This window comes from Capsicum annuum, chromosome 6 (genome assembly GCF_002878395.1).
Source record: "Capsicum annuum cultivar UCD-10X-F1 chromosome 6, UCD10Xv1.1, whole genome shotgun sequence".
Classification (NCBI taxonomy): Eukaryota; Viridiplantae; Streptophyta; class Magnoliopsida; order Solanales; family Solanaceae; genus Capsicum; species Capsicum annuum.
The window spans coordinates 195256526-195275452 of record NC_061116.1 but is presented as its reverse complement, the minus strand read 5'-3'; the positions used below and the strand labels follow the sequence as shown (position 1 = coordinate 195275452).

Sequence of the window (18927 nt, the reverse complement as noted above, 5' to 3'; positions counted from 1 at the left end):
AAAGGAAAACGGATAGAGTTAAAATATAAGGAGTGTACATGTGTATACATATCAATACAACAATTAAAAGAGTTCCGGACATTTGCCTACTGCATAGATAAACAAAAATTTCAAATGTCTTCCTTTGTACGAGGGAAGGCGCATTTCAAACTCTAATTATTATATCCGGACAACTAAGCAGGCGCATTTCAAACTCAATTAGTCTACCTGGATCTCTGAGTTCGTCCCAATAATTTAGGAAGTACCATTGGATGTTTTGAGTATCATATGAGCTGATCTAGCTCTCGAGCTCAGAATACACGTGCTCCAATGCAAGCTAGAGCTCAGAAATGTCTTTTCATACTCGTAGTAAAGATGAAATGCCCTTGGACTAAAAAACCATGGTTCTTGTTGAATATAGACTTTATAGACTTTAAGGGTGTGTCGAGGTGAAGATGGACCTAAAAGATCGAATAGAAAAATATATGGACAAGTAAACCCCGCCCATTTCATTTCCGTACCAGAAGATTCAGACCCATAATATAATTTTCTTGTATGTTGATTTAGCAAACCAATGCCTTGAGACACTCAGCCATATGTCCAACTTGTAGATCGGAGTGGAATCAGATGTGACAGATTTGATTTGTTTTCTTGGTTGAGTCATGAAAATAGGATTGATTTAAAAATCAAGTAACACCCATAAAGACATACTTTCTTTTTGCAATAAAACCTGACAAAGGTACTTTGATTACCCAAAATATAGTTACCCTGAGGAAATAACCAGTAGTTTTTTTGATAAAGTAACATGGAAATAACCAGTAGTTTATGAGTGGACATATTTAAAGAAGTGTAGACATAGTTGATTCACACATAACTGCACCATTATGACCTTGATCCTAATTTATAGAAAAGCATAACCGAGCATGAAATACCACTCGGCCCAGTTTGAAGTTGTCTGGCTGATACCATCTTCAATAGACTCGCACCAATTACCTATACTCGAAAGACTAACCTCAGCAGACCACCTTCATCTTAGAAAATCATATACCTTACAAAATACGAACATCTACAACTCTAATGTTTCAGTTTAAAGCAAATTGGGCCTGGCTCTATAAAATTTCACTACCCATTTAGAAATGTCTCATTCTAATACTCTCCTATCGACATTTTTTACCTACATACAAATTGCTCCACAAGAATAAAAAGTATTGGACTAATGTAAGCCTACAAGCTCTCTAACTAGTTGATGTCGGTTATATGAATTTCTTTTTCATTGTGCTATAACTTCTGCTCAGTTTGGATTGTTAATTTCTTGCAGTAACTCCTTTTTACCTGGTTTAGGTCTGACTTGGCATGTTCAGTATCTTCAACCACCATAATTTCACACCTATTATATGATGCGTCTGAAGATTTGCATAAGACATCTATCTGAACATTCACATTTTTGTGACCCTTGTCTTGTTGGACGTTAGAAGCCAACATTCCTTTCTATATAACATTGCTTTACAACCACCACATAGGACTTGCTTTCAATTTGGTAGGCATATCCTCTTATCACATAAAACCCCCTTTAGTATCTCCATCTCAACCACCCATTTTCAATTCTCTATGCTACATCTTTACAAAATTCTACCAGAAATTACCCTATATATCAGATTGTCTTCATTTAAAAGCACCATAATCCCGTCTTACAAGCAATCTTTTTTTTTTCCTAGTAACTGTGGCGTCCGGCCAGTTTTCGCACACCTCAACTAATTTCACGGGCAAAAGAGGCTTCACTAGTAAATAATAAGCGAAGAGTGATATTCTCATACTAGAGAAATAAATTTAGCACGAACACATAGAACAATGATAGCATCCAAGGACTACTTCCACAGTTTCTTGGTAACATTCTACATATACCTTGGTTTTAGTGATCCCCAAATCCTCTTTTAAAAATTTAACCCCACAAACCCATCTCAACTGCATTATTACAAAAAAAAGCATAAGTAACATCCAATTTTTATGGTAACCGTGGTGTCCGATCCAGTTTTGTGCACCTGTGGGGTCGGATCCCGCTTTTCCGCACCTGCTACCTCCCACCACCAACGAGAACTATCCACCCAGGCTAAGACAAATGGGAAGAAATCATACTATCATCCAAATGAGGCAATTCCGTTGAACATCTAATGAAATTCCTTTAGCATATCGATGAACTCAATTGGGTGACTCTTAGCATTGAAACTATTATATTTTACACACACACATATATATATCCATGCCTAATTTTTGTTGCAACTTCAGTTAATTTTAGATATAAACGGTAAACGCACATCTAAAAAGCTCCATCTATCAGATCCGTTACAGAAACAAATCAAAAAAAGTCGTAATTACATCAATAGATCACACAACCAATATCAAAACACACAACATACCTTAGAAAATAGACGAACAATCAATGTCCGCCATGTTGTTTGTGCTCGAGGTGACGTCGCTCTTCAGGAAGAGCAACAAGGTAAGAGAATATCATGCCACCAAAGCATACATGAAGAAGAGGATCAACGGAGCTAGTTTCAATGTACTTAGCATGGTAATTATCCAATCCCTTTCTAATAGCGTTCTTCGCATAACCGATTGACAACATCGGCTTAAGGTGCGCCGGAACCTCCTTCACCTTCAAGCCCTTTATCTCCTTGTATAAGTTTCTCAACGCCATTGGAAAAGGTTTTTGGTCAGATCTGAAACCCCAACCCCCTTTGCAGCTGTGTGGTTTGCTTTGTTAGTTTTCAAAGGAGTATTACTCTCTCTCTCTCTCTTTTCGGTAGATGGGAAAATGCGATACTGTTTATCACTCCTTATTTGTGAAGCGATTAATGGGTTGGGCTCAATATGGACATTTCCTTTTGGGATAGTTATCTATAGGTGCTGTATATAGGTGTGTATATTTTGTACTAAGTTATGTATATTATTTGTATACTATTTTGTATGTATATTATATTAAAGTAATTGAGTGATTCAGATTTGTAATTATTTTTTTTATTTTTGCACTGTGTGGATGTTTTTTTTGGCTTAAAAGTGATCAATAACCACTTTTGAATCCTTCCAAAACTTTATTGGTGTTTCACAAATATAAAGTTTAGTCGCTACGAATAATACCTTGAATAAATATAAGTTTAAATTATCGTAACAAACACAAATTCGTTAAAAGAGCAGTAGCGTTTTGGAATAATCATAATTGGTGGGTTTTCATGATGAATGCATAGTTGTTTAACTTAAAATTTGTATATTAGATCAACTAATAAATTTACCATATTGAGATCAAAAGGAGAGTGACTGCTCTAAATTTAATTGATCCTCTTGATAATACAAATATAATAAGAGTACTATAAATGTGGTAGTAAAGAAAATAATTGATCAATCTAATAAAGAGGAAGATAAATAAACATTCTTATTGAGCATTTCAAATCGTTTGGTTGTGTACAATGATGAACAACGAAAACTAAAAAATAATTTTGCTACACTATATGCATGAGTATGTATCATCATATGATCTACAGTGATGGAAAACAAAGGTATTTATAGGATAATCTAACCATAGTTAATTTCGTGAATCTCATACATTACATGGATAAGATCATGACTATTAAATGTGGAAGGGTGAAATTTGAATATTTTGGAGTATGCCTTTGATGGAAAGTTAGTAATTCAGGTATCTTGAGTTTCTCGAATATATCTCTCTAATATTCTATTGCTCGATAAAAAAAAATTAGACACAAAATTAAATACTTGGGTGTTGAAAGACACTTTTATCTTTGGCAAGATTGTCACCAACTGATTCATAGTTGATTATAAATTCCTTCAGCACTTGTCACGCATATAGTTAAAGAATGTTCGCCTCAATTCATTAATCATTGCTATAATATATCTTATTTTTGGTTCAATCACGCATATAGTTAAAAAATACATATTATCATACCTTACTAGTTACTACTGATGCCTTTAACTTGTAAATTGAACAAGAATATGTTTCTGCACTTAACTTAATGTAAGCACTGCGTATTGGAATGCCACACTTTGATAGAATGGAATACTATGATAGAATATATAGCAGACGTTGCAAGAAAGTTCACATGGGAACAGTGAAGCAAGTCGCAGGGTGTCGGGTGACTTGCAAGTTGCTGGGTCCACAATATTTTGTCCCTTTTTTTTCAAAATCATGTGTTTTCTTTAGAATTTTCGATAAAAAAAAAGGTCTTTTTGACTCTGAAATCATGACTATTAAATATGGAAGGGTGAAATTTTGAACATGTCTCCTTTGATGAGAAGTTAATAATCCGGGTACCTTGGATTTCTCGAATGTATCCCTTCTAGTATTCTATTGCTCGATAAAAAATCAAACACAAAACAAAATATTTGGGTATTGAAAAGCTCTTTAATCTTTAGCAAGATTGTCACCAACTGATTCATAGTTGAGTATAAGTTTCTTCTACACTTGTCATGTGTATAGTTAAAGAATCTTCATCTCAATTTATTTATCATCGCTATAACATATCTTATTTTTGATTCAATATACAAAAAATATATATACTAATAAAAATATAATAATTTAATTTTTACATTATAATTCAATTATTACCATGTCCATAGATCAAATGACAGTAATGACTAGGGCTATGCAAAAACCGAATCGACCGATAAACCGAACCGATAAAAATGTTATTGGGTTAACGATTTTTTATTGGTCTTATAAAAAAATTTATTGGGTAAACGATTCGGTATCGGTTTTATGTTATATATTTATCTCTATTTATGTTATATATTTAAATCTCTCTATTTATCTATCTATCTATCTGTCTGTCTGTCTGTCTATCTCTATATATAGATATAGATATAGTAATTGATATGTGTATGCATATAAATTATATGCACTACTAATTCATAATTCAGTGATTTACAAAGTATTAACCTATTCAAGAAAACAAAGGTACAATATAAAGTTCGGCTATTATCGTAATAAAAAGCTTGAAGCATTTATAGCTTCTAATAATTAGGATTCAATTTTTTTCCTAACTAACATTCAGTTCAAGTTTGAAGATTCTTGTAAACTAAAATGCATTGCGTAGGTTTTGGCAGTAATTAAGATTTCATTTTTTTTATGTTAGTTGTTACTATTTCTATTTTATAAGTATTTTCTTATTGGTTAAACCGAAAATCGAACTGTTAAGGACCAAAAATCGATAAACCGAAACTAATAAAAAAATATCTCATTGATTGATTATTAGTTTTACATATTTAAAACCAAAAATTGAGAAATCAAACCAATAACATGTAAAATCAAAGCGAACCCACTGATGCACAATGACATCAAAGTCTTCCAAAAAGGACATGGATTATGGACTAAGAAATAGAGTTGAGCCCAGCCCAAACAGTATACTTCCACTCACACCGCCAAACTTTGCTCTAATAAATTGACAGTAGCCCTTTTCCTCCGTTCGGTTATCAGCTCTCCCCCAAACACGCGATATCCCACTTTCCTTATCCGTAATATACTCAAAATTATTTATTAATATAAACTGTATTTTCAGTTATCATTTCTCATGGCCCGCTCCATCGCACAAGCCCTAAAACTGACCCGACCCGCTACCACGGTCGCCGCCTCATCCACCGGCAAAAATGCTCGTCTTCTAGTAGCTTCTAGAAGCGAGTCGACTCAGGCGGAGAGGAACGCCGGATCTGAAGAGGAAGCGGAGGCGCTGGCGGTGCAGAGGATTGAGGATGCGATTCATCGGATTATAGTGAAGAGATCGGCGCCTGATTGGCTTCCTTTTTATCCCGGTGCTTCTTATTGGGTCCCACCTCGAAGGAGCTCCTATGGTGTTGCGGATCTTGTTCAGAAGTTAGCTAATACGCTTAGTGAAGAGGAGATTATGTCGCTTGCTACTTTCCGGGGCTGGCCTTCCTCGAATTTTTATCTTGATAAAGGTAATTTGACTCTCTGGATTTCTGCCGTGTTAAATGATGAATTTTTGTAGCTAAATCTGTGCGTTAATTGCAATAATTGGAGATATTTCGATCTTGATGGATATCGAATTCGATTCATTTGAGATCTAGATGGATGCAATAGATCGGGCATTCGAATGTTTACTAAGCTAGTGCGTCTATATTTGCTGGATGGGATTAGGATGCTCTACCAGAACTGATTATGTTATTTATTTTATTTAGGAACTTCGCATAGCCTTAGTCCTTGTCCAGTTATTGTGCCTGGTCCGAAAAGCTGCTATCTTTTGGTTCCCTTGAGGAGAAAGTTGCTTCCCTTTGTTGTTCCTGTATGTTATTCTGCTTGCCATTTGCGTTCTGGTTTTCTCTGCGTCATGTTTCTTGAGAGCTAGGCAGTTGTTTTTTTCCGGATAAGGTAGTTAGATGTTCTGTTGGGCGATGATAAACATGTGTTATACTGTTACTTTATGCAGTGCGGTATTTGTAGAAAGTCTAACCCGGGCCATAGAGCTTTCTTTCTGATTCAATGAAAAGAGAGAACTGCCGCATTTTTTATGTTTACTATTATGTCTCTCTACTTCACCTGTGGTAATGGTCTGGTCTGGTATGGTCTGCTTACATTTTACCCTCCCCGAACCCCACTTTATGGGAATAGACTGGGTATGTTGTTTTATTATGTTGTCTTGATAATTCCATTTTGCCACGCTCTTTCCTGATGTTTATGCTATGGAGGGGGAAACGATAATCAGTCGTCCAAATCCCGTTAAAGCTTCAAACAAGTTGTCAGGACAGTCTCACGTCACTTGTAGTTTGAGGAGATTTCCATGAATTCTCCCAATGCTATTTGCGTATATTTATTGCCTTACGTGACCTTTGAATCATCATTGGACAGAGTTCTAGACCCATGGTCATACAAATGTTATAGCATGTTTAAGACCACAAGTTCCAAAGGTGTCCTTTTTCATTAACTCCCTTTTCAGTCATATAGTGTCGCATAGAATGAAGTAGAGAGAGTAACATTTTATTTCTCTTGTACTTTTGTGAAAATTTGTTTTGATTCATTTTGTTTATTCACAAGTCTGGTTGATCTGTTCATGACAATACACACAGTGGCATTGTTGTCTCTCTTGAAGGTCTAAAAGTTGAGGAAGTGTTTTTTCATGAACATAGACTGTTGTACATTTAACTATTATTTTGTTACAGTTGGGGAAAATTTGCTCGTGTACACACTCTCACTGTCTCTCTTGTTTTGGCTGTTACAGAGAAGGGTAGTATGCCCAAAAAAGAAAAGCAGTCAGAGGACGAGGAAGCTTAACTACAAGCATGAGCATGAATGGGAAAAGCAACTGCTTCTCCACCGCTGTTGTTAAGGTGGGTTAGAAGTTGGAAAGTTATTGTGCAAATGGCCATATGCAAATTCTAGACCTCAATAGTTGGAGGGTTAGGTTGCACTTTGTAACACATCTTATTATCTTTTGCTGAACTTGATCTTGATTCAATTAGTGTTTAGTAGACGTATGTGCACTTGTATTCTACAAATGCCTCAGACCTGTCTTATGTCTTTGTATAGAGTCCCACAGTGGAGCTGCCATTGGGGTGACAGATGCAATATACTTAATGTTTCTTCTCATACATGCAGGTTTGCAAATTTCTGTACAATAGGGTAGCTGAACCAAGTATCGAGGAAGCATTTCCAAGCTGGAATATATGTACATACAAGTTTTCGGTCATATTCCTTTTATACCAGGAGAGTAGTATCTCGTCGAATGTACAGTGTGGTTTGTTTTTGTTTTGCTCTAATCCAAATTTCTTGGTTTAAGGTCATGGGTATTTCTGAATACAGGCTAAGCTCTTTGCTATGCTTCCTTTTTTTAGGTCACGCCTTGACCTTGTTAGAAAGCGGAGTTGGATATGCCCTAATTAATGTAATGTTACCATATCATATCAGCTTATGTAAATACTAGAAATAAATTAGTCAGAAATAAATTTTGCCTGTCTGTTATTTGTTTCTTGTACTGACCTTTCCATACTTGGGCGATAGCCAAGAGCTTAGATTTTCTTCTTTGTAAGAGGAAACACAAGTTTTAGTTCATATAAGCTTTCTTGGTATTAATTTTGAATGCCTAGTTTGGTGTTTGTGAATATCTTGGTTGGCGGCAGTGGGAAAGGAAGCAATTGCATCCATGTGACACTTCTCCTATGTCTGCCAATTTTGCTGATTGTTCGATTCAATGGGAGCCTCCTAGTAATTGCCTATAGTTGGATTGAATTGGGGCTCCTAGCAAATCTCTCTTCTACTTCCTATATGTTAATCTGACAAGTTAATGAAACGTTCTAATTGGACGGATGTAGCCAAGTATTTTTGTAATAATTGCAAATCTGGTAGTTCTCTTTTGATAACAAAGTAAGAAAATGTTTATTGAACAGATGTTTATACTTGTCTTTCTCCTTATAAGATTGATGGAAGTGAATAAATGTAAACGCATGTGGGCGAAGGAGCCCCTTGATACCACTCTTAGCACAACACAGGACAATGAATAAGGTTGAACGATTGATAAGAAAGATTTGCCTGGGTTCTCTTCACAGGCGAAGTTCAATTGATAAGAAAAGTTGCCTGGGTCTTCTTTTCATTTATAGACTTGCTTGTATCTCAGGTTTACACCAAGCCAATGAAGTTACCTGAACTGTTAAAAATTGAAAGGGAAAGTACATATTACTAGACCATGATTTGAGTGTTGAAAGTACATGTATGTGAAAGAGACATGTAGTAGCTTGGTATAGACTAAAAACATCAGGCGTAGGTATCTGCTCTTTGGGTCCAAATCGATTGTAACTGGTTACAAGAGATCATGGCGATTGAGAAGGTGCACAAAGGTCCAACCGTTCACAATCATCTCCATTCTTAAATTTGTACATCAACTAGAGGCCAGCAAATTACCAAAACGTGCACGATCTCAAGAGTCAAGAATATTTGAATATAAAATGATCAGTATCCCGTAGACATTTATTGTAACGTATCGCACATCTGGTAACAACAAAACAAAGACCGGTGCATTATATACCCAAGTGACAATAACTCTTAGGTGCATTCTTCCATCACCTTTATTTTTCAAGTCTGATGATAAAGATAGAACTGAAATTATATGAATCACCTAAACGACCCCTTAACTTACCCTGCTGCTAAATAAACTGAGTTACACCAACTAAACAACAGATATAAAATGCCGAGCCAAGCACCTTCAAATTTTTGCTTATCCAACTCTAGGATCCAAACTGCCATTTTAGTGTGGACAACACCACAACTGATTCGGCGAAAATGCTACTTCGGAGCTGGTTGGATCCATCCAAGAACTGGAATACATCTACTGAAGGATTCATCGAGTTTCATCCTCAAGGTTGCGGAAACCAGAAATCAAATCATCATAAAGCTTCTTAAACTTGGCTACCAAAGCATCCTCTCCTTCGGCCGGATCCTCAAATTTTTGGGACCTGCACAGAATGGAGTGTAAAAGGCAAAGGAAAAGAAGAGAGGGGGAGGGGAAGGCAAAGCACCAGACTAGCAGCACGGAAAAAATCTGTGATCTTTATCATAATACCACATAACAAACTCCATATTCTGGGGAGTTACTTACACCAAACGGTAGAACAAATCCCCTAGGCGATGCTTAATGATAGTGTAGGTAATCTTTTGGCCATCCATACCTGCTCCTCGTTCAACAGCCTGTGGAAAAGATGATACATCCCAAATGTCACAAGCGAATACCACAATACAAGTTTCTCCAATTTATTAATCAAGTGACCATTCTCAGAAGTTTGAATCTTATTCATCCCCGGAGGTGTATCTCAAGTAAAGAGCGGCAAAAGAAAATATGAGCATGAAAACAACACAGGTACGTAAAATATAAAGTGCTTATCCCTATAAATGGTGATAAAAGGGACCCCAACACTAAAAAGACATGGATCCATAGATTACTATACCTGGTTGGCTAAGTTATAGAAATGGATAATATTGCGCAACATCCAAACAGACTTGTAGAAAGGACAGAATTTGTCGTACCTGTTATCAAAGACAAATGAATGTGAGATAAAAACAATCCCAATTAACAACCATACCATGGAAGACTTCTTTTTAATACTTACGGAGTAAATGCATTTTGTGCAAGGTAGTCCTCCCTCAAGAGCTTAGCAGTTTCCAAAGTGATTTTATCTGTTTCTGCTAGAGCATCCTTCCCAACAAGCTGCAGAAGACACATCGATATATCAACGACAGCTGTATCTATTTACGGCAGATCCCTGAGGTTTGAAGGGAAAAAGAAAATGGCTGGACTGGAGCAGGGTAATTGAGAAGAAATGTTTTGTTTGCTCTGAGAGGCTAAAAGCTGTTTTAGCACACAGCAGCAATGAGTGTCAACTTTTTATGCAGTCCAATGGAAAGCCTAGATTTAAAGGAACGACAACTCCCTAAAGTGACAGTGAAACCAGGACGCTGTTAACGTGATACACCAACTACTGAGCCATCACGTATCCAAGAGACTGGGAACAGTCCTTGTCTCCAAGCAGAATTCAGAATTAGTTTCCCTTTTTCTCTTAGTGCAGCCAATTTCCCTCAAAAGAGAGTAACAAACATAGATCTCTTAACGAAATGAGATCATGATTGTCCAAAAAGCTGCTGAGGTCATGAACCAGGAAGACTCTCTTTATGACATACTACTCGAGAGGAATATTGAAAGGAAAAAGAAGAGGTAACATTAGCACATACTTGCACAATTTCATTTAGGTCATCCTCCCTTTGCAGAACCTCACGGGCTTTTGTCCTTATGTTGATAAAATCAGGATCAAACTTTTCATAGAAGGACTCCAAGGCCTGGATATAGGTAACAAGCAGTATATAACCAATGAATACAAGCAGCAAAAGGTGGTTGATGAGCATGTTTTGTTGTATGAACATGAACATCTAAGCAACATACCCCTGAGTATTTTGAATAGGAAATAAGCCAATTTACAGAAGGGAAGTGTTTCCTCTGTGCCAATTTTTTGTCGAGTCCCCAGAAGACCTGGAAAAGAATAATATTAGAGAGAACTGAAGGAAGAGACACTTCCAATAGGGTAGAGCTATGGCTTCAACAACCTGAACAATACCCAGGGTTGCAGATGTAACAGGATCTGAGAAATCTCCTCCAGGAGGAGAAACAGCACCAACAATTGTCACACTCCCAGTTCTCTCTGGTCCACCAAGACATTTCACTTTACCAGCACGCTCATAGAAAGATGCCAAACGTGCAGCAAGATATGCAGGATATCCACTGTCTGCAGGCATCTCTGCCTGAAAGGTGCATCGTGTATGTTAAAAGAAGACTATACAAATAACAGAAGATGATGTAAATAACACTTGGCTCCAAATTGGGAAGGCAATCATTTTCGCAATACTGTATGATTGGGATTTCATTAGGTATGTTGTTGTTGTATGATAGGTTTTATCTAATCCAAAAAAGTATGCTTTAGGTGTTGCCCCTTTCGTGAAAATTTGATGTTTACGAAGTAAGCAAGCCACATGCAGAAAGGAATGCCGATTAAGAAATGAAATAAGAGAACAGAGCGACCAAAGAAAGAAACATAAAAAGTTCCCCTTTCATCATCAGTGTGACTATGTTGCCCAAAAGTTCAAAATACAATTACCGAGAAAATCTAGAAATTATACAAAATAAAGAAACTCTCTGAAAAGGGGAAAGGGTAAGGAAATTAATCTTCCATTGATTCCTGAAAAGAAAACAGTGAAACCACCGAATTGAGAACTGCATGACTCAAAGACAAAAGATCCAGCCACAGTCAAACACAAAGAAATTTGAAAGGAGAAAAGCTAAAAGGAGACATCATAAAGCTCCATCAGACAATTGCAAAGAGGACACATAATTTCAACGTATTCTCTCTTTAATAACCAGTTCAAAAGGGCTCATTACAAGAAGGAAAAAGGGTCCTCATCTTATTCTAGAAGCAAACTCACCTGAATATCATGCAAAATGAAAAATGTTTTAAGAAAAGTCAAGAGTTAGGTAGAACTTAGAACCCCATAATATCGCCACTTGCACATGATTCTGTTGAGATAGGCATCACACATAATTGTGAAATTGGTTGGCTACCATAATGAATAAGTTAAAGAAAGTAGCACTGTTGCTTTGCAACATCTCATTGGATACAAATAAGTTTTGACAATGCCAAACACAATACGAGCAACCAAACAGTAACAGAAAGCTTTCCAAAAAGAGAGAGAGCATATTTGAGCTGCTGCTGTAGAAGAAGCTATTTGACTTTGTGGCAGTGAAAAGAAAAAACAACTCACCAGTCGACCTGAAATTTCACGTAAAGCTTCAGCCCAACGAGATGTTGAATCTGCCATCATGCTTACATTGTAGCCCATGTCTCTGAAATATTCTGCTATAGTAATGCCTGAAATGATAATGAAAACAGGTCAAGAGCTAATATGTTGTATTACTTATCAAAAGAGTAAAAATAAGAACTAAAATGTTGTAAGACACATCTGTTTTATTTTAAACGAGTTGATATTTAAACCAGAAATGCAAAGCAAGCAACTGCTGAGCATATCAAATATGAAGGTACTAAGAGCACAGAGTGGAACATTAAATGTACTCATCTTTTAGCGTATATGGTTTCAATAGGGATACAGAAAGGAATAAAATCATATCAACATTAAAATTCTCAAGCTACAACTGGACTTATTGTACTTTGCTTCTTTCAGTTAATTAATGTGCTTCTCTAATGAATTGTCAAGTATCAAGAAAGTTAGAGAATTGAAAGGAGTAGCAACCTGTATAGATTGAGGCCTCACGAGCAGCGACAGGCATGTTTGAAGTATTAGCAACAAGTGTGGTACGTTTCATGACAGACTCTTCACGCCCATCAGGCAATGTCATTGTCAATTGAGGAAAATCCATTAGTACCTGAAATTAACTACTTTGTGTTATCCATCACTGGATAATACTAAAGAGCTCACAGAACAGAATCAAAAGAGCATACCTCAGCCATTTCATTCCCTCTTTCCCCACAACCAACATAGACCACAGTGTCTGAGTTAGAGTACTGCATTCATTAATTAACATGAATCAGATGAAGTGGAAGAACTGTAACAAGTATAAACATCTAACTGTAGATCTGAAATTAAAGTAATAAGTAAAGAATAAAGCAAAATGAGACTTACCTTGGAAAGAGCTTGACTAATCACTGTTTTACCGCAGCCAAATGCACCTGGTATAGCACAAGTACCCCCAAGCACCGAAGGGAAAAGAGCATCAAGAACACGCTGACACGAAATAGAGAAATCATAGTTAAGATGTCCGAGATTCTACACCTAAATTACGAAATTCAAAAAGAGCTTAATGTTCTATTCAACAATTACCTGTCCAGTAAGAAGAGGAGTATCGGCAGCTAACTTTGAGGCAACCGGTCTAGGTGTACGCACAGGCCAACTCTAGAGATATGGGCAAATTAATGTCAGAATCCACTGCTGAAACTGATAGAATAACAAAGTAAAAGGAAATTGGAGAATCCTATAAGACTAGAGTGTCAATGACCTGAAGCATAGTGAACTGCTTTTTGACACCTTGAAACTCGAGCTCAAGAACGGTATCCTGCATGATCAGTGAGAAGAGGAATCCATCACATCCCCTTATTATTAAATTTTATGCATTTCTTGCAATATCTTATTTTATGCTTAGTTGACAATTCATGGCCTACTCCCATTCACCCTTTTCAAATTTAAGAGGGGCATACATATATTACCAGATTAAGAACATCACAATTAAAACTTATATTGAGCAAATAAATATCCTCAAACCAAACTTAAGTAATGGTTATATATATATATATATATATATATATATATATATAACATACAAATAAAGAAGACATAACTATCAGAAAAAATAGCAAGCATTTAGGACCAAAGTTCTGGAAAGGAAATAGATATCTATCTTCCCTTTTTTACAAATTCAGAGAAAAACAGGAAAAATAGACCCTTTTCCTGAACCTACATCCTTGGTACAGGAACCAGTTCTAACACACGCAACAACTGATGGAAATGTTCTCCATTCTCTAGGCATGCTTCGTTGACACTGCAACAATTTCTTAAATTAAAGCATGAATGCTGTTTTATGAGAAAATTACTTCATAATGTATGCAATGCAAAAGAAGAGATAGTGACCCGTGGATCTATAATTTTGTTTATTGTTCGAACAAGCACACTTGTATCGAGTGTACATATGCTTGCAGTTTGATGAGTATTTACGAACCTTCAAAGAGTAATGACCAGCGGGAGCAATGTAAGTAATTTTTCCCATGGCATCTGGAGGAAGTGCAACATGATGTTCCATTAAGCTGTTCTCAAAGACGTTCTGTGAAAAGAAATAATCAGAAGAGATTCAGAATATAAAGTAAGATACTTGAATACAGTTTTGGAGACAGACTCAACAAACTTCTTTAGAAGAAATTCAGTTCTATCAAACTTACAGCATATAGATCTCCACCTGTTAAGATATCTCCCTCGCCTGCCTCCAGATATATTATAGTGAGCAGAGTAATCAATGATGAAAGTACAGTTCTTGACAAAGATAACTCAAACTCCACCATGTCACGGAGTCAAAGGCATGAAAATACCTATTTTCTTAGGCTGAAATTCCCAGAGTATATCCTTGTCAAGGGCTGGAACAGATACACCTCGAGGAATGTACACATCACCAGATCTTTTTGCAATTGTCTTCAGCGGCCTCTGCATTATCGACAAAATAAACATACGAAAAAAAGTAAGCATTCAATAGAAGCTGCTATGGCTTCATCACAAAACAATCTAATTCAGAAAAGCTTCAGTGAAGAATTTCAGAGAAAAATTCGAGGACATCATCAGATAATAACCTGAATACCATCGAAGATGTTTCCCAAGATTCCAGGACCAAGCTCTACTGACAGGGGCTGTAATTTGAATAAACGTGAATTGACCTATTTAAAATTCGATAGTCCAACAGTTGAAAGAAGACAATGAAACTGAGAAGAAGTATTTTATTTTTACCTTGTGTGTACGCAGGACAGGATCATTCACCATCAGCCCAGCTGTTTCTTCATAGACTGCAAGAAAGTAGATCTTAACAAAGAAGCCTTGTTTGTAATTTCAATACAATTCTGATTATGGAAATCAAAGCGAGTACATAACTCCCTTTACAAATAATCGTGAAGAAACAAATAGAAGTGGAAAAGATACAGCAATCCAGGTATGCTGATAGGCAGAGAGTTGTCATTAGCAGGAACAAAGAAATTAAATAATATACCCTGGATTGTAGCAGAATCTCCTTCCAACCTAATAATTTCACCAATAAGATTGTCGTGTCCGACACGAACAAGTTCATACATGGCAGCCCCAGCCATTCCATCTGCAACAACCACTGGTCCAGATACCTAAAGGTAAAGGAACAATTGGCAGGCAATAACATAAGTTGTTAGTGCTAGCCATGACAACTTTTACTTTGGAGTTGTAGAACCGTTGATGCAGCACATAATTTTCATTCAATGAGCATAAAACCAAGAAAGAAATTTGGTAACCGACGATCCCATCTCAACATGATCATTCATCTACATTCTTTGCAAATAGAAAAGCTAAATAAAAACATAACAATGAAAGGCTCCAATTTTATCATAATGAAACTAACAATCACCAAATCAAACAAGAAGTGAACATATGAAAGTGCAACAGGCAAAAGAAAATTAATATGTACTCCCCTAATGATTAACAGCAACTACAGCAATCATGATAGAAAGAAAGCAAAGTTCAATTGATTTAAAGCTTATTAACCCGTGAACAATAAAGCAGCAGACTGTTTGTCCAATAATCAACTCTAAAGCTTCTTAATTAAAAAGAGTCCGTTAAAGTAATGTCCAAACAGTTGCATTACCATTCATTTAGAGAAAATGTAAGACCGAATAAAAATTGCAATGTTGCAAATTGTAAAAGCATGTCCTTCCAAAATTCCATGGTAGTGAAGTGAGACTGATCAATCTAATATACAACACTATCCCATAAGGAATAAAATGTACTCCATGTGTCCCAAGTTATGTGGGACTTTTCACTTCTCGAGAATCAAACACTGAAATTTTACCTGTACTTTAAAATGCATTTTTTTTTCATCGTATGGATATGAGAGAACTTATAATACTTTAATGAACTGAAGATTAGTCATATTTGACTTTCGAGAACCAAAAGTGCAGGATACCAAAGGTAATAATACTCAAAACAAGTACTATCTGTTGAACAGAAAGATTTAATGGATCGGAGAAGAATTTATAGAGAAACAATCAAATGAGTAGCTGGAAGATTGAATTGGATCAAATCAAAATTCTACATTTCTAACGTAAGATTGAATTGATATGAATTAAAAATTATTTTTTCATCATATTGACACGAGAGAACTTATAATACGTATCGTATAACTTCTGAGTATAAAAATCTTAATTTTAATATATACGCATTGATCTAATCCAATTTAACTTCAAGTATCAGTCACATTGAAGTGCCACATAGATTGAGACAGAGGTAGTAAAAGATATCAAACTGAATGAAGCAAGCATCAAATGTAATACTCCAAATAAAAATTATACGTTAAAGACAAACATTAAATGAGAATGGTACTACCTTTCTAACGTAACCAAATTCGCTTTCCTTTTCAGAGTCTTCAAATGTAGTAAGAGGACCTCCATAGAGTGACGGCATTGTAGCAAAACTCAAATTAATAAATCTCGAACTCACGATCAGAATATAATTGGGATCGAAGAACAAACCTCCAATAGAAATCTATAGAAATTAAGAGTGGGAAAAGAGGCAGTTAGGGACAAACAAGGAAACTGCGAGCGTGGCAATGAAATGGGATCTGTTTGTCGTAAATACACTGCTCCCATGTGTAACGTGATTCCTTCATCAACTTTTTCTTTCTTTTTGGGATATTAAGGTCTGTTTTTCAATATTTCGGATGTGCTTTATTTTATTTCAAAATATTTGTTTCATCATAAATATTTGAAAATATATTTGCATAATATTTGAATTTTTTTGTTACTATTTTTAACTCACTTTTTAATTTTTTTTTTTTTTTGGTCAAGAAAAAATTGTCTTTTTATGTTCATAAAATTTTAAATAATTTTAAATTTATTTTCACTTTTTTTATTTTTTAACTTTAAAAATAGCCCCATTTTCAAAATACTATAATCAAACACAACTTCAACTCTATTTTCAACTTTTAAAATACCAAATAGTGAATAGCGTATATCTTTTATTTTCCTGGTCGGATGAGTCCTAGGACTTCATTTTTTAAAAAATAAGAGAAAAAATGGAAGAAAAAAAAGTAATTTCTTGTTAATTAATAGTAAGTGAAACACTATTTATTATGAACCGGATTGAAAACACCATTTATTACTTTATTTGTCTAATACTCTCTTTGTCACTAATTTCCTTTTCTTAATTAAATTTCTATTTTTATTTGTCATTTTTTACATATAAAGGGAAGAAAAATTCTTTTTTTTTTATTTTACCTTCAACATTATTTTATTTTTTTCAAATTAATTTCAACATATCACCATGTAAACATCATTTAATAAGGATACTATGATAAAATAATTATGTTAATAATTATTTTTTTAATAGATATGCTAACTTAAAATATGACAAGTAAAATCAAACGGAGAGAGTATTCACTTGCACACGCCTTACTAAGGTAACCATATAGGGGTACGTTTTAGTATATTACTATTATTTTAAATTTAACGCTTTGAGAAATACATTTAATAATAAATAATATTTAATAGCATGAGTAAAATAAATACAATTAATAAACTATTGATTGATTTTCTATATTGAATAGTATTATTAGATATTAATTTTTAATATACTGAAAAAGTATAAATGAACGGAGAAAGTATTAAAAGGCATACTCTCTATATATATTAAAAATAGATATTCACCTTTAACTTATTCAGTGTGAAAAATCAATGAATAATTAATCACTTGCATCCTAATTTCTCATTACTAGTAACTATAGTTATTTTTGTTTACTGATGAGGCAAACAATCTAATCGAATTTGTAACGAAGTCAAAAACACATGTCTTGATTTAACTTGTTAAGTATGGTTACCAGATTAATATGTTAGTCAAATAGTTAAATTGGAAGCCGTAAAGAAAGTTATCCGTTAATCTTTAGATGTTGCTGGACTCGGATCCGAAAACGTTTTGGTATGTAAATGCAAGAGCGTAAAGACTTGATGAAATATAGAAAAATCAAAGCTTAAGTATATCAATATATTGATGATGTGTTGTTTAAAATCAAGTGCTTTTGTGGTCGTATTAAAGACGAATATTTATAAACAAAGATAATACTCTAAGTCTCTAACCAATAGAAAAATTCTAGTCAAGCCTTAAAGTACTTTAAAGTTACTCGTTTATATTATCGTTAACCGTGCCAGCTAATATTTTTTTATTATTTACAATATAATTGTACGGATATAGCTGACAAATTAATCTCTCTTTTTATCCTTTTGCTATGTCATCGAAATATAAATCTTTTATGTCTTCAGGTCACAAGCTTTAATCTTTTTTTTGATGATAATTTCCTCGCGATCCTAGTAATGTGTCAAGGTTGAGTTTCCTGATGCATCACTTAACTGAGAACTCCATCAAAAAGGCTTTTACGAATAAGTATTTGTCCGCTATATATGTCACGCGTCTATCTAATATTCAAGGAAAGAAAAAGTATGGTTTAGTTGAAAGAAATACTTCTTCAAGCTGAACTGGATCGTGCCCCTTCATTCTTCAGATAAGAGAGAGCGAAAGAGGCTAGATACGCTTTCATTTAAACCTCTCCAATCTCTCTTAATTCCTGACCAAATTACAATTATGGTTCTTATTCAGCAGAAATTTTTTTTTTACTG

At 35.1% G+C, this 18927-nt stretch overlaps 3 protein-coding genes across 3 annotated transcripts; 1 reads left to right on the top strand and 2 right to left on the bottom strand.

Annotated features, from left to right (window-relative positions):
* Window positions 1-2398: 2398 nt before the first annotated feature.
* On the bottom strand, window positions 2399-2843 carry LOC107855850. The gene has a single exon (XM_016700858.2). It carries the CDS (start codon window positions 2672-2674, stop codon window positions 2414-2416), a length of 261 nt encoding a protein of 86 aa, XP_016556344.1. The 5' UTR covers window positions 2675-2843; the 3' UTR covers window positions 2399-2413.
* A 2509-nt stretch (window positions 2844-5352) lies between these two features.
* LOC107855863 lies at window positions 5353-7957 on the top strand. Its single transcript, XM_016700871.2, has 3 exons — window positions 5353-5940; window positions 7218-7326; window positions 7595-7957. The coding sequence occupies exons 1-2, from the start codon at window positions 5556-5558 to the stop codon at window positions 7268-7270; spliced, it is 438 nt and encodes a 145-aa protein (XP_016556357.2). The 5' UTR covers window positions 5353-5555; the 3' UTR covers window positions 7271-7326; window positions 7595-7957.
* Window positions 7958-8925: 968 nt separating this feature from the next.
* LOC107855885 (V-type proton ATPase catalytic subunit A) lies at window positions 8926-16953 on the bottom strand. Its single transcript, XM_016700892.2, has 20 exons — window positions 16646-16953; window positions 15288-15414; window positions 15032-15087; window positions 14878-14934; window positions 14623-14734; window positions 14476-14513; window positions 14259-14360; window positions 13542-13598; window positions 13367-13438; window positions 13169-13270; window positions 12988-13050; window positions 12779-12911; window positions 12293-12399; window positions 11084-11278; window positions 10923-11009; window positions 10715-10819; window positions 10096-10193; window positions 9934-10012; window positions 9588-9676; window positions 8926-9444 (listed from the first exon to the last, which is right to left on the bottom strand). Exons 1-20 carry the CDS (start codon window positions 16721-16723, stop codon window positions 9330-9332), a joined length of 1872 nt encoding a protein of 623 aa, XP_016556378.1. The 5' UTR covers window positions 16724-16953; the 3' UTR covers window positions 8926-9329.
* Window positions 16954-18927: the final 1974 nt, after the last annotated feature.

Bases quoted from the DNA above. Each gene is read 5' to 3' on its own strand.
- LOC107855850 (XM_016700858.2), bottom strand. From the start codon at position 2,674: ATGGCGTTGAGAAACTTATACAAGGAGATAAAGGGCTTGAAGGTGAAG.
- LOC107855885 (XM_016700892.2), bottom strand. From the start codon at position 16,723: ATGCCGTCACTCTATGGAGGTCCTCTTACTACATTTGAAGACTCTGAA. The intron at 13,599-14,258 runs GTTCGTAAATAC...CTGATCATGCAG, and splicing joins CTGGTCATTACTCTTTGAAG to GATACCGTTCTTGAGCTCGA. The intron at 10,194-10,714 runs GTATGTGCTAAT...TGTCTTCTGCAG, and splicing joins ACCTAAATGAAATTGTGCAA to CTTGTTGGGAAGGATGCTCT.
- LOC107855863 (XM_016700871.2), top strand. From the start codon at position 5,556: ATGGCCCGCTCCATCGCACAAGCCCTAAAACTGACCCGACCCGCTACC. The intron at 5,941-7,217 runs GTAATTTGACTC...TGGCTGTTACAG, and splicing joins GAATTTTTATCTTGATAAAG to AGAAGGGTAGTATGCCCAAA.